At 35.4% G+C, this 16228-nt stretch overlaps 1 protein-coding gene across 2 annotated transcripts; it reads left to right on the top strand.

Moving 5' to 3' along the window:
• Window positions 1-8385: 8385 nt before the first annotated feature.
• Window positions 8386-14085, top strand: LOC128020213 (cytohesin-interacting protein). Of its 2 annotated transcripts, XM_052606992.1 has the most exons (9): window positions 8386-8912; window positions 9003-9231; window positions 9520-9569; window positions 9657-9711; window positions 10085-10187; window positions 10648-10741; window positions 11557-11623; window positions 11847-11913; window positions 12351-14085. In XM_052606992.1, the coding sequence occupies exons 2-9, from the start codon at window positions 9055-9057 to the stop codon at window positions 12767-12769; spliced, it is 1032 nt and encodes a 343-aa protein (XP_052462952.1). In that variant the 5' UTR covers window positions 8386-8912; window positions 9003-9054; the 3' UTR covers window positions 12770-14085. The 2 variants fall into 2 exon arrangements, with proteins under 2 accessions (XP_052462952.1, XP_052462951.1); XM_052606991.1 differs by having other exon boundaries at window positions 8677-9231.
• Window positions 14086-16228: the final 2143 nt, after the last annotated feature.

Raw genomic sequence — 16228 nt, 5'->3', positions numbered from 1 at the left:
AGCTTCTCTAATCTTTTTTGTATTTATTCTGTTTGGTTTCTCTTTTTATTTATTATACAATTAACAAAAGTCAAGTCAAGTCAAGTCACCTTTATTTATATAGCGCTTTAAACAAAATACATCGCGTCAAAGCAACTGAACAACATTCATTAGGAAAACAGTGTGTCAATAATGCAAAAGGATAGTTAAAGGCAGTTCATCATTGAATTCAGTGATGTCATCTCTGTTCAGTTAAATAGTGTCTGTGCATTTATTTGCAATCAAGTCAACGATATCGCTGTAGATGAAGTGACCCCAACTAAGCAAGCCAGAGGCGACAGTGGCAAGGAACCGAAACTCCATCGGTGACAGAATGGAGAAAAAAACCTTGGGAGAAACCAGGCTCAGTTGGGGGGCCAGTTCTCCTCTACAACTACAAAACCAGTAGTTAAATTCCATGCTGCAGCAAAGTCAGATTGTGCAGAAGAATCATCTGTTTCCTGTGGTCTTGTCCTGGTGGTCCTCTGAGACAAGGTCTTTACAGGGGATCTGTATCTGGGGCTCTAGTTGTCCTGGTCTCGGCTGTCTTTCAGGGCAGTAGAGGTCCTTTCTAGGTGCTGATCCACCATCTGGTCTGGATACGTACTGGATCCGGGCGACTGCAGTGACCCTCTGATCTGGATATAGACTGGAATTGGTGGCTACGGTGACCTCGGAATAAGAGAGAAACAGACAAATATTAGCGTAGATGCCATTCTTCTAATGATGTAGCAAGTCCATAGGGTGTTATGGGAAGTGTTTCCGGTTCCGGTTTACCTAATTAATACAGCCTAAAAATCCTTTAACGGATTTGGATATTAAAAGCATATTAGTATGTTATGTGTAATCCAGGTTAAAGAGATGGGTCTTTAATCTAGATTTAAACTGTGTGTCTGCCTCCCGAACAATGTTAGGTAGGTTATTCCAGAGTTTAGGCGCCAAATAGGAAAAGGATTTGCCGCCTGCAGTTGATTTTGATATTCTAGGTATTATCAAATTGCCTGAGTTTTATCAATATAGCAATTTAGCAATATTTTAAAATCTATACGCTGTTTGATAGGGAGCCAGTGCAGTGTTGACAGGACCGGGCTAATATGGTCATACTTCCTGGTTCTATTAAGAACTCTTGCTGCTGCATTTTGGACTAGCTGTAGTTTGTTTACTAAGCGTGCAGAACAACCACCCAATAAAGCATTACAATAATCTAACCTTGAGGTCATAAATGCAGTGATTAACATTTCTGCATTTGACATTGAGAGCATAGGCCGTAATTTAGATATATATTTGAGATGGAAAAATTCAGTTTTACAAATGCTAGAAACGTGGCTTTCTAAGGAAAGATTGCAATCAAATAGCACGCCTAGGTTCCTATCTGATGACGAAGAATTGACAGAGCAACCATCAAGTCTTAGATAGTGTTCTAGGTTATTACAAGCAGAGTTTTTAGGTCCTATATATAACACCTCTGTTTTTTTCAGAAATTAGCAGTAAGAAATTACTTGTCATCCAGTTTTTTATATCGACTATGCATTCCATTAGTTTTTCAAATTGGTGTGTTTCACCTGGCCGCGAAGAAATACAGAGCTGAGTGTCATCAGCATAACAGTGAAAGCTAACACCAAGTTTCCTGATGATATCTCCCAAGCGTAACATATAAAGCGTGAAGAGTAGCGGCCCTAGTACTGAGCCTTGAGGTACTCCATCAAGTTACGATCAAGTTCACTGCTACGAACTGATGGTGGTCATATAAGTACGATTTTAAACCATGCTAATGCACTTTGATGCCAACAAAGTGTTCAAGTCTATGCAGAAGAATGTTGTGGTCAATTTGGTCAAACGCAGCACTAAGGTCCAATAAAACTAATAGAGAGATGCACCCACGATCAGATGATAAGAGCAGATCATTTGTAACTCTAAGGAGAGCAGTCTCAGTAATATGATACGGTCTAAATCCTGACTGGAAATCCTCACATATACCATTTTTCTCTAAGAAGGAATATAATTGTGAGGATACCACCTTTTCTAGTATCTCGGACAGAAAAGGGAGATTCGAGATTGGTCTATAATTAACTAGTTCTTTGGGGTCAAGTTGTTTTTTTTTTTTTTATGAGAGGCTTAATAACAGCCAGTTTGAAGGTTTTGGGGACATATCCTAATGACAATGAGGAATTAATAATAGTCAGAAGAGGATCTATGACTTCTGGAAGCACCTCTTTTAGAAGTTTAGATGGTATAGGGTCTAACATACATGTCTTTGGTTTAGATGATTTAACAAGTTTATAAAATTCTTCCTCTCCTATAGTAGAGAATGAGTGGATCTGTTCCTCAGGGGGTCTACAGTGCACTGTCTGATGTGATACTGTAGCTGACGGCTGAATGGTTTCAATTTTATCTCTAATAGTATCGATTTTAGAAGTAAAGTAGTTCATAAAGTCATTACTGCTGTGTTGTTGGGAAATGTCAACACTTGTTGAGGCTTTAATAATAATAATAATAATAATAATAATAATAATAATAATATTGCTTTATTATTTTCCTATTATAACTTTTTTTATTGTATGATTTCAAAAAAAAACCTTGTCAGTGAGACTTGTCATAAGCACTTGCATATCATTGCTCTTTTGTTGATTTTGATTGCTTCCTAATTTGTAAGTTGCTTTGGATAAAAGCGTCTGCTAAATAAATAAATGTAAATATAATATTAATTGAGGTGGAGAACACCAAGCATTTAAACATTCTTTCAAAGGCATTAAAAGTTTGTCGGGGATTGTATTGCTTCAGAAAGTTTCTAACCACCGGAGATTACCTTTTACATTACTTTTATGTACTTTTGAGAGCATGAAATGTTTGGACCCCACTGACTTTCACTATATGTTCAAGAACACCTGAAAGTGTCTTAAAATATATTCTTGTGTTCTGCAAAAAAAAGTAAAATGAATAAATAAATAAATGAATGAATATATAAATGAATAATAAAAATAATAATAATAATAATAATAATAATAATAATACAAGTTTGGAATGACGTGTGTAAAACTGTCATAAAAAAGCAACAACAAAAAAACAAGCAACATTCCTGATACTACAAAGTCACATTATCACCTTTTTATGAAAATAACCTACAGGGTTGTTTTACTTGACTCTTTAGATCAAGCTGGGATTGGAGGAATTCATTTCCCTCTAATTTCTTGTATGTGCTCTGACCCAAAGTTACCTTTAGCTGTTAACCCTAAAGCATCCTGACTGATGACTAAACTAGGTAGTTCTGCCTCAATAATCTGCAGAAATGACAGTTTCAGTCTAACCGTTAAACAGTTATGTGTGCATTTTTGGTACATGTGTTTAAGACTCTTGGCTGATTTTAGTGTGCACTGGAAAATACGTTACATATCTGTGGTTTGGTCCAAATTTCCCTGAATCAATAGGCCTCTTCAGACGACTTAGACATATCTGAAGATCTGATGAGGGTTCCTGAGATGAGAGTGCAAAATTATGTGGGTATAAGTGTACCCTTTACCACTGAAATAAGTTTAAAAATGTAGTCCCAACACAAGCCTCAAAAATCTAGAATATTACAACTCTTTGGAAATATTCAGGTTTAAAAAAGTTTTAAAATGTGTTTGACAGAGGTTCCTTTAGTGATCCATTGCTTTGGTGAGTTACAGCTTCCATGTTAATTCTAATATTAACTATTTAAGATTATAACTATGTAATAGCGAAGCTTCAAGGCATGTGATGTAATCATTGTCAACTAAGCAATTTTTATTTTAGCATGTTTTGTAAAAAAAAAATATCTATAATTTAGTGATAATAGCAAGTACTTAAGTATTATGAATCATTATTTCCCCACTTATCCCTGTAAAGATACTTTGAAATAATCTGTATTTTATCTTTCACTTTACTCTTTATTTATTAATAAAGTGATGTGACATACAGCCAAGTATGTTGACCCATACTCAGAATTGATGCTCTGCATTTAACCCATCCAAAATGCACACATACACACACTGTGAACACACACCCAACTTCCCCACAGCAGTGTATAGCAGTGTATAAGCAGTGAAGCCTGAAGCAGTGTATAGTTAGCCAATTAAGGTGGTATAAATACTAGGGGTGACCCCAAATAGATGCAATGCTTCGTTTTGAGGAGCCTGATTCGACTACCAATCTCACAGCCGAATATTCGTGCACTGTTATGATTATGCCATTCTGACTATATGCGAGTGCTCAAATGATTTCACATAGAACTTGCAGTTTTCAAACAAACAATTCAGTTCGATTTGGTGAACTGGTTCAAGAAGATCTGGTTACATCGAGTGATTCGTTCGAACCGGATATCATTACTCTGCAGTGAACGCACTCACAACAGACCCACAAGACAATACTGAATAAAGTTGTAGTTTTTGCTATTTTTGGACCAAAATGTATTTTTGATGCTTCAAAAAATTCTAACTGACCCTCTGATGTCACAGGGACTACTTTGATGATGCTTTTCTTACTTTTCTGGACATGGACAGCATACCATGCTGACAGTTTCAATGGAGGGACTGAGAGCTCTCAGACTAAATTTAAATATCTTAAACTGTGTTCTGAAGTTGAACAGAGGCCTCACGGGTTTGGAACAACATGAGGGTGAGCTATTAATGACATAATTTAAATCTTTGGGTGAACTAACCCTTTAAGCGTTATCGCGACAGCTGCTCTTCTCGCCAAGCCACACATTATGGCCAATAGACCGTACAAAGCCTGAGCTCGCCTCGCTCGACACCACGATCGTTCCACTCAAGAACAGGCTCTCCTCAAGACCTGGATCGCATCAACAGCAGACTTTCAACCAGCCTGGGCCGCGCCCCAGTTTTCACCGCAGCAAGTCTGCTTGCATGTAAAATAATATTTAACATGCAGGCAGAGAGATGTCATGACAAACGTTTAGTGATCATATGAACACGACAGAATCAAAAATATAAAGGAAACCAGCAAAAATATAAAGATTTAAATATGCAGGCCAAATAGAAAATGTATCCATATCTAAGTTGATTATTAGCCTGCTCTCTCTCGAGAACTAGAGAACTAGTTTTTGAGAGACTGAGATGCGTAACGTGGCTGTAAGATTGGTGAGCGTGCTGTGCTTAATCCATTCATTCGTATCATATCGTAGCCTAAGGTTTAAAGCATTGTCTTTTAAGTATATACAATGGAACGTGTATGATGTATTATTGTAGGTGATATTATTCTTGCCAAGCTCTTATTTCTGAGAGATGCACGGAGAGACAACAGCAATGCTGTGTTTGATTTGAACTCTTTCACTCATAAAGTTTACATTGATTCACTTCACACTCGTGACTTTAGAGGTATAATATTGCGCTGATCCCCTGGTTCACCTGTTATCTAGCAAACTCTAGACTGTGCCAGCTTCAGCCAAGTATTCAGGCAGATTTATTACTTGTCTCTTTTTCATTTTTGAAGCCATTATCCATCCATTCGGAATAAGGAATTTGGCTTCAGGCACACCCCTATTATTTATATATTTTAATTTTACAAGCAACATAGATAAGGTCATAGAAAGTAACAGCTACACGCAATATTGTAATCCTAAAATTCATGTCATATTTGCAAACTCTTTGTATGCATTATGGTTAATGCATGCTCGAGTAGTCGATTGTTTCCGACTAGTGGTTGAAGTAGTCAATCACTCGACTACTCGACTAATCTATGCAAGCCCTATCAAATGGCACAAACATCCCGACAATAGTTTCTACATGTCACTATACAACCTAGTCCTCGTTTTACTAAACATTTAATTCAAATGTACCCCATCTTTAATATTGGACAATTCTTTACAACAGGCATGCTACAGCAATGATAAGTCCTTGAACGTGACTTCAAATGTTGCAACTTTTTATTACATTTCAGCTATTCACTGAAATAATCTGTTCAGATTTCCCCTATAGGTTGCCAAAAAAAAAAAAAAAAAAATGCTGATCATTAACCCTTTCTCCCGCCTTCTCGGTTTCTAATTAGCCCACTGTAATGGTTAATCTGAAAATTCCGGGATAAGAAACTCTTAATCAGCTCCACATAATTTGCCGTTTAAAAGCATAACCACCTCAATGCCTCTTGATGAATTTTCTCTCCAAACCGTAGAACAATGATCATGCAATCAATATGGAGAGAGAGGAGAAAATAAATTACATAATTAATTAATTAATTAAAAACAAAATACAAAGATAATAAATAATATAAAAAATAATAATAATTCTTAAGCTCTTGGCTAGGAAAGGTTGACATCACCTCAGCTTTAAGCTATGAGCATGCATCCACATTCATGGCACTTATCCAAGGTATACTGACAGGACAGGAAATTCTATTTCGTCGTACGCTTAACCCCCTGGAGTCGATTAACGCACATAATTTAGAAAGATAAATTCTAGGCTACAAGCTCCAGTTCTCAAAAGTCACGGGAACCAATGTTCTGTATATGTGTTTTATTGCCTTATTCAAGTGATTTAACATTTTTAGTTTTTCACTAACCACGCATATTATTTTGTTTCTCAAAAATACAATCATGTGCATACATGCATTTCACATATTTTTATAGCACAGTTTGTGCTGATTACAGTGCGATTAGGCTTTACCCATTTAGATATTCATAAGAAACTGAAAAAAAAAAACACACGTCAGGGCATGACAAACTTTTCCAAGCCCCAAAAATACCCTTAGACTCCAGAGGGTTAACTTCGAATGCAAGCCGATCAGAGATTTTCTGACGTTATCAGAAGCAGCTTATTGGATTTGCTAAACCACTACGCAAGTAATCCTCATAGCATCCCCTTTAGACAACTCAAATTGCTCTGAGTATTGAACTCTCAGTCAGGTGCTGCAAAGCGCTCCCAGCGAGGAAAATTGTATTTATTTATAAAAATAATTATAATTATGAATAAATAAATAATAAATAAATTATTTTAAAATTCTCCAACTACCAGTAAGGCTCACCTATCCGATACAGTGACTATTGAATTCTCGTCAGATTGCCTCTTGGTCGAGCAGACCTTGCCTTCTCTGACAAACTACCGGTGCAGTTACCCATTTGATGCTGTCAGTCACTTGACCTTTATTTATATAGCCCTTTAAACAAAATACATTGCGTCAAAGAAACTGAACAACATTCATTAGGAAAACAGTGTGTCATTAATGCAAAATGACAGTTAAAGGCAGTTCATCATTGAATTCAGTAAAGTCATCTCTGTTCAGTTTAAATAGTGTCTGTGCATTTATTTGCAATCAAGTCAACGATATCGCTGTAGATGAAGTGACCCCAACTAAGCAAGCCAGAGGTGACAGTGGCAAGGAACCGAATCTTGCCGTGAGTATTTAAATCCCATCAGATGCCGCAAGAGCTGTCCCTAGTTATCCTGGTCTCCACTGTCTTTCAAGGCTGTAGAGGTCCCTTCTAGGTGCTGATCCACCATCTGGTCTGGATACGTACTGGATACGGGTGACTGCAGTGACCCTCTGATCTGGATACAGACTGGATCTGGTTGCTACGGTGACCTCGGAAACAAGAGAGAAACAGACTAATATTAGCATAGATGCCAATCTTCTAATGATGTAGCAAGTACATCTGGTGTTATGGGAAGTGTTCCAGGTTCCAGTTTACCTAATTAATGCAGACTAAAAATCCTTTAACGGATTTGGATATTAGAAGCATATAAGTGTGCTATGTGTAAGCAAGGTTAAATAAATGGGTCTTTAATCTAGATTAAACTGCAAGTCAAGTCAACTCAAGTCACCTTTATTTATATAGCGCTTTAAACAAAATACATTCCGTCAAAGCAACTGAACAACATTCATTAGCAAAACAGTGTGCAAGTGTGTGTCTGCCTCTTGAACAATGTTAGGTAGGTTACTTCAGAGTTTAGGCACCAAATAGGAAAAAGATCTGCCGCACGCAGTTGATTTTGATATTCTAGGTTTTATCAAATTGCCTGATTTTCAAGAATGCAGCGGACGAGGAGTATTATAATGTAACAAGAACTCATTCAAATACTGAGGTGCTAAACCAAACAGGGCTTTATAAGTATTAAGCAATATTTTAAAATCTATACGATATTCTATTAAAATCTAGTCTTTCACCCAACATTAGTATTTGCTTTAATATGAATTAAGTACGTGTTGGGAACTACTTGTAAACTTCATAGATGAAATGCAAAGTAAAAACTTATTCTGCACAATTATGTAAAAATTGCCCTGCACGATTAGAATAATATTGGTACCGAGACACAGTTGACACAGATTTACCTAGTGTCACCAGACCACCCCACCACTTTAGTCAGATGAGGCACTACAACCCCACCCCTCACCACAAACACTCCATAGGCTTTGTCTATGCCTAGTGGCTGACAACCCTCTGTTTCTGATACTGTATAGATTTTTTTTAATGCTCAAGAACCACTCATATTGTATTCTAGATTCAAATTGAATGTACATCTGATGATATACAAAAGAAATTCAGGGTCAAAACCTCAGCGAATCAGGTGGTTTGATCTGTTGAGGATCTAATCTCAATCTGTCTCTCACTACTGCAGCTTGCAGAAAGGTCCTCTGTGTAGACCACAATGCAAAAGTGATTGTCCACAGAGAGAGAGAGAGAGAGAGAGAGAGAGAGGATAAAAGCTGTGCAGCACTGTGGAGACAGGTAAGAGATGAGAGAGATTTGATACTACTGTGGTTTTCCATGCATGTTTGTTTCTCAGGCTACTGCAAAATTCTCAAAGGAGCTAAAGGCTGAGGAAGGAAACAACCACAAGCAGATTCACCATTTCTGTCCACAGCACACAAGACAAACATGAAAAGAGTTAAAGACTAAAGAGGAAAAAAAGGAACCATTTAAAATGGTTAAAATACACCCACACACTGATTCTTGATGTCTTTAGTTCCTGACACTCACATGACACGGGTATATCCGCTGTGTATGCTACAAACAGGTCACATTGAAGCCTGCAGCTGCATGCAGTGTGGTTCAATGAATAAGGAGGCATGATGACATCCAATAAAAACTTTAAAGCACCTTTAAAACAACAAAGCAGCCTGGACAGCTACATAATCGACAACTCTCAAAAGAAGAAAAACATACTGTGGCGACGACGCTCTTTCAGCAGTGCCAAAAATTCGACTACCGAAGAGATCAAAGATGTGACATTATCACGCAGTAAGGTGGGACAATCAAGATCATCAAGATCAAGAACATCAGAATCTTATTATATATGTTTCTATGGCAACATGAATGCTGAGAGTTTATAATTATATAACTTTACAACTGTAGGTCTAAAATTTATTTTGTCAAAATAGTATAAAAGAATGTTAATGTATTTCAGTTAATATTTAAAAAGTTGTTCAGACATTAAAAACATGTATTCCTGCAGGTTTCTCTCAGTTTTTCAAAATTCAGATGGTTTCTCATTAGTATTTTATTGATTTAATCTAAAAATTACTCTTTTGCAGCTGCACAGAACTCACTCAAGATCTTTAGTGGATTATACTGATCCTCAGAGGTAAGACTGATTTACTGATTAGATTCTTTGCACATTTCTGATATCTCTCATGCAAATAAACATCACACATTTCTCCCGTTTGCACAGAACAATGGTATTATTGGAGAAACAAGACAATGAAGCCTTTGGATTTGAAGTTCAGGCATGTTATTATAATTAATGTTTCACACTGTATCGAATGCACTTTTTTTCTCTCTCTCTCACATAGGTGCATTTTCACAATAATAAGTTAACTTTGGTAATTCATTATTACATCATTCATCAATAACTGTGGACTTGATCCATAACATAATACTTTTTCCGCCTTTGCATTATGAATGATATATTGTTTTGTCTTTCAATATGTAGCAAATATTATTTCGTTAGATGCTATAATTATACTCCCTTTGATATTTTTTGTCTAAATTCAGAAATAATGGCTTTATTGTCCAGATAAATTTTGGGTACATTGTTCAACCAAAACCAATAAAACAGGCCCAGGAAAATTCATTTGGGTTGTATGTTTCTCTGTGCAGACATATGGTCTTAAGGTGAAAAACAGCAGTATGGTGGAGATGTGTACATTTGTTTGCAGTGTGCAAGATGGCAGTGCAGCTGAAACTGCAGGTTTGACTGCTGGTGAGCAGGTTTCCCACTTCCTCTTCTTAGAGTGTTACTCACCCCACCCATTTCACCTGACCCTGTTTACACGGCACTTTCCCACCAGCCCACATGCCATCTACATTTAACACAGCTGATGCATTGCTCTCTTTGGTCGTTATGGACTGTTATGCTTTCTCACATATATAATTTATTTTCAATATACAGCACCATAATCTATCTGACAATTTAAATTCAATGCATGATTATTTTTATATAACCAATATATTATATTACCATTTTATGAATTTTATATATATATATATGTGTGTGTGTGTGTAAAAAAATGAACAAGTATGTTTTTGTTTGAGTTTGTGTGAGCGCGGTGTGTGTTGTGAGTAGCAGCTCCGAGTACAGAGTGTTAGTCATTTATATATATGTATTTATTTATTTATTTTATGATTTAATCTCTCTCTCTCTCTCTCTCTCTCTTTGATAGGTGACATCTTATTGTCAGTAAATGGTGTCAGTATTGAGGGATCTACCCACCAGCACATTATTGAGTTGATTCGAGAATCTAATAACATGCTGAAGTGAGTATAAGTATTAGAAACAGTATATATATATATATATATATATATATATATATATATATATATATATATATATATATATATATATATATATATATATATATTTTTTTTTTTTTTTTTTTTTTTTTTTTTTTTGCTGTGGTCACGATTCCTCAAATAATGCAGCTTGATGTGATAAGATGTGTGCTAATAAGTGATCAGATTAATGGAAGATAAAGAGGATGGAAAACAAAACTCGTAGGGAGACTTGGCACCAGCTGCACAAATGCCTAACATTTGTGAGTATAGTTAGAATCTACTTTGACAGGATAAACTGAAATTCATGACATTTAACACAACTTCTGCTCACAAATGAATAGGCTGCTTTTGGATCATTGAAGGTAAAAGACATATTCTGCAAATACACACTTTGCAGAGAGTTTGCAACCTACTAACTACAGCAAATGTAGGTCAAATGTGATTTGTAAATTAGTTACAAACTAGTTTGTTGTTACTAACTCTCCACTGTTGACATCTATATTCAATTTAAATAACAACTTACAAATGGCTGGTGCAACCCTGATCCATATCTAAGGACAAACATATCACTAACCCTTTTGACATGCCAAAGTGACTTTGCCAAAGACACTTCTGTGCAATCACCTAGCAACCACCCAGAACACACTAGCCACCAATAATAAAAAAAAAAAATAAAAATAAACAATTAGTTGTGTGGGTCTGATGTAAAAAAAATAAAAAAATAAAAAAATAAAAAAAACTTTTGACCATCATATATTTATTAGAATTTTTCTCTCTTCTTGTTCTTCTATGTGAAGGTTGGAGACGGTCAGTGGGAATGTTATGAAGAGAATTGAATTAGAGAAAAAGATGCGCTATCTTAAGGTGTGTATTTTTGGATGATTGTGTGTATTTACCACTTGTACACAAAACTGAAATTTTACACAGAAAGACTGAGAATTTTCAGGAAGTCTGTATTTTGTGTAATATATATATGTTTCCATGAGTGCTAAAGTGTCTAAATGAATGCTGATCAACAGACAATACACACATTCATCAGAATGACTCATAAATGCCGATCTTGTTCCTGTGTTTTCCCTCGTCACAGCAAACCCTTCGTGAGAAATGGGTGGAACTGCAATCTCTCACACTTCAGGAAAAGCGTCTTACTCGAGGTGAGAAAAAAAAGAAAGAAAAAAAGAAGCTATATACAACTGTTCAGACAGAGGCCACTGTCTGACAGAAGAGATAAATCTCCCTGAGTGAGTTCCAGTTGAGTTTGCAACATGGATTTGAATCAAATGAATTTAGAAAATTTGAAAATTACAAAAATAATGCACAAATGGTGAATTTTAAAAGGTTTACATCCCGTTGGTTCTTTTTATGAGGTCGCTTCTTCATTGATTAAGTACGGTTTGTGATAGTTGTACATGAGTTCCTGCTTTGTTTTTGAAGCTGTTTAGCAAACGCTGTTTAAACAAAGTTGTTAAGAAACCCTCATCATTTCCAACTGTGTCCTGTGTCTGATATACTCTGATGCTGAGGAGGATGATTTTTTACCTGATGTTGAATAACTCTATTAGGATTACACAGGTCTCGCTCTGTGTTCCAGGTAATTTGAATGAGAGTGCTCAGAGTCTGTCTGTCGACTCGCTGATGTCTCTCTCATCTCCAACTGGCCGCTCTGGGCAGCGTTTTTCCAGTGACAGCAGTTGCCGCAGCATAATGACAGATGATAGTGAGGATGGAGCTTTCATGTCATCAGTATTTGATGACTCAAGTCCGTTCAGCCCAACTGAGCCAAACGGAGGCTTCTTCCAGCTGGAAGTGGGGGCCTTGCAACCCCTGACAAGAACACGCAGCATTAGCCTGGCCAGCAGTAACGGTTCACTCTCCCCAAGCTGGGAACATTCATCTTTTTCCATCTTTGGGACGCTGCCAAGGAGAGGCAGGAAAGGTAGTGTCCGCAAGCACCTTCTAAAGTTCATACCTGGACTGAATCACTCTGTAGAAGAAGAAGAGGGCAGCTAAAACATAATTTCTACCACCATTGACTGCTGATCTGATGAATCCTTTGACATTGAGCAGTAGGAGATTCAACCAGTTAAAGAAAACGTCAAAACGTTATAGAAAAAAATGCTATACAATAACTGATGGGCATTCATGACTTACCTGCTTTAAGTGTTGATGAAATGAGGGGAGGAATCTCACATGAGCATTACGGACTGCATGGCAGCAACCTTTGTGTTATTTTCTGTCTTTTTTGTTTTGTTTTTTTCTCACAAGGGACCAAAGCATTACGACTTCCCTAAGATTCAGCACTGAAATAAACAACTGGCATTAACCAAACTGAAAACCAACTGTATTGATATATTTTTTAGAATTGCGTACACTGTTTCCACTGCTTTAATTGAGTGGTTTAGATTTCAGTCCCACAAGCTCATGAATGTGTCCTAGATACTCAAAATCTCGAAGTCTCTCATCTGATATCTATAGATTGCATATCTATAGATCGCGTATCCACTGTAGCATGCAAAAGACATAGGGGTGCTAGGAAGCTCTATCTCAACACAGACTTGTTGTTTCATAATGTTAATTAATCATGCACCTTGCTACAGTCCAAAGTCTTAAACTTAACACAAATGCAAGTGTGTTACTTTTTTTACTCTTTCTTCTAAAGCCAATTTTCTCATTTAGATTAACTACTGTCTTGATGAAGCAAGAATCTGAAAAGAATTTAGCTACCTGAATAATAACATATCTGGTATAATTAGAGTAATACTACAGTATCCTTCAGTATTAGGGTCTAATAATGTAAGAATTATGTTGATGATACACGGGGCAACTTTTTGAGCAATTTAGACAGGCAGCTTTTTTTGAGCAATGTTGCTTGGGTACTTTCACATTGAGAATTGATAACAAATGTCTGTCTGGATACTTTAGGTCTGTCGTGGGTATTTTTATGTATACTCTGTTAGAAGTCATGTAATCCTGATCTCAGATTAGTTTAGATCAAAACTTTAAATCCTTGACGGCATGAAAAACGTCTGCTCTGTAGTGAATGTGTGACATGAACATTAAGTGTTGAATTGAAAAGACTCAGATGTCGAGTGACAGAGCTCCAAACCACAGCAGGTATAGAAATTCATAACAGGATGTGGTCTGATAGAGGTGCTACCATACCACCTTTTTTTCTTTCTTTCTTAAGTGTTCCATTTAACAGACCGTTTTATTTAATCTAATTTGAAATATATTATTATTATAGTATTACAAAAAAATTAATATATTTAAACTCAGTTTAAATATATGAATAATTATAAATTATATTAAATACATGATGAATGTGATGAATGTTTGGCATGTAATTCTGTCTTTTTTCTTCTTTTGTATTTTTTTTGTATTTTTTTTACTTTAATGATCACATTTAGAGGGGGATATTCTTGACACAAAATACTACTACTACTACTACTACTACTACTACTACTACTACTACTAATAATAATAATAATAAAAGAAAAGGAAAAAAAGAAAAGAAAATAATAATCTCTTGCTGTTTGCTGCTAGTCACCTGCATACAACACAGGAAATATGTACTTGAAACAGAAACTCTCTCCTTCAAATATAGTTCCCTTTTCTCTACTTTGTTTCATTTGACCATTTTGATTGGATTTCAGCATTATATTGTCCTCATTTAGTTAGTTGGCAGTTTTTTTTAAAATTATTATTATTTATTATAATCAACACTGATAATATGCATTTTCACAATTCTCCTATGTTTTATGATCTTTTTAATGTTATATATTATTTAATATTGTTTAGCATTCTATATTCACTTTGTAGCTGGACTCAAACATTATTATTATTATTATTATATAATTATTAGCTTTTCATCAGTTCACAATACTCCTGCAGTTCCTTCACGGACCCGTTTAAGTCAAATCAAGTCAAGCTTTATAAAGTACAATAATGATGCTTTACAGTGTCAAACATTATTATATTTTGTCAATAATGCAAGAAAAAAAAAACCATGATACTACTAAATAAGCACTGGGTAAACGTGTACTCAGATAAGATAATAAATAAATAATATATTGATTTGACACAGTTCTCAGACTCAGGTCACTGTTATCAAAACAGTTAACACGGTGATTTCAAACACTTTGTAACTGTCCTAAACAAATTTTTATTACATGCATCATTTTCACAAAACACTGTGCACAAAATTCTCAAGTTTTTCCATAATTAATACACTCAACCAAAACTTTAACTTCAGAAGAAATGCAGCTCCAGATAAACCAGGTTCTTTAAATCAGGTCAACTCACCACAATGTCAAGTCTTGTTTATATGGCACTTTATGCAATGCAGATTGTTTCAAAGCAGCTTTACATTGATAAACAGAAAAATGATTCAAGTGGGTCAGTTCAGTGTTGATTCAGTTCCAGTAAAGATCATCAATTATGGAAAGTAGTCCAACTTAGCTGTAAAGCAGCTCTGTAAAAAACAGTTGTCTTTTGTTCTCAAATCTGTCATATTTGCACTTGTCTCTCTCAAATTGGCTTCTCCAGTTCCACACAATTTTTGTTTTTTGTGGGTCCATTTCATGTTTTATAAACAATAATTAGCCTTGGTCCAGCTCAGGTGGTTTTAAATAAATCTTGTTAAGTTCAGGACATAGTCCAGGGCTGCTTCTCAATTTACATACTTCCTACTGTAATAGTAGATTAAAAACAGTATCATGACCCTTACGAAAAATACGTTTAGTCAAGTTTACTATTAGTAATACATATTTTAAACTAAAAATAGAAAGTATGCTTTTAGTTTACTTTTTATGTATTTCTCAGAAATGGGCTTGATGTACTCATAAATATACTTAAAATTATTATTAAAATTAAAATTATAAGTATACTTGACTTATACTTACAAAAATTCTAAATATATTTGAGCTATACTTCTAAAATCCGTGTTTTCATCATTATACTGTAAAGGGCGGTAGTACACATCTTCTGTAAAGAATTCCCCCCCCCCAAAAAAACATAAGTGAAGAAGAATAAAGGTACAGAAACAGATACTAACACATGTAACACAATCATCTGACGTGAAACAGCATCAAAACTGTAACATTATGGAATGTAATATCGAACGATGAGGAGGTAATAATTACAGTCATGCTTTGGGGTGTTAATCGACATCTACGTTTTGATTATCATTCGGAATCCAATTCATAGTCTTTTTTTTTTCAGCTTTTTGTTCCAAATATTATTTATTTTTATGAAACTTACCCACATTAAAGTGTTTAAAAAAAAAAATGCATAAAGCTAGAATTTTTTTTTTTTTTTTTTTTTTTTTTTTTTTTTTTTATAAGCAGATTTCTTTTTTCTTTCTTTTTATGTTTTGTATGTTCAGGTATTCATACAACAAAATATACACATTAAAACCTAATCAGGGACATACTTAAAGTATGGTGTAAAGTTCATTTAAAGAGAGTGACT

Source organism: Carassius gibelio, chromosome A9 (genome assembly GCF_023724105.1).
Source record: "Carassius gibelio isolate Cgi1373 ecotype wild population from Czech Republic chromosome A9, carGib1.2-hapl.c, whole genome shotgun sequence".
NCBI classification, from domain to species: Eukaryota; Metazoa; Chordata; class Actinopteri; order Cypriniformes; family Cyprinidae; genus Carassius; species Carassius gibelio.
Note: the sequence above shows the minus strand (reverse complement) of the source record. Positions and strands in the feature narration are given on the sequence as shown.

Coding starts and splice junctions, on each gene's coding strand:
- LOC128020213 (XM_052606992.1), top strand. CDS start 9,055: ATGATGACATCCAATAAAAACTTTAAAGCACCTTTAAAACAACAAAGC. Junction 9,232..9,519: donor TGACATTATCACGCAGTAAG/GTGGGACAATCA, acceptor ACTCTTTTGCAG/CTGCACAGAACTCACTCAAG. Junction 9,570..9,656: donor GATTATACTGATCCTCAGAG/GTAAGACTGATT, acceptor CCGTTTGCACAG/AACAATGGTATTATTGGAGA.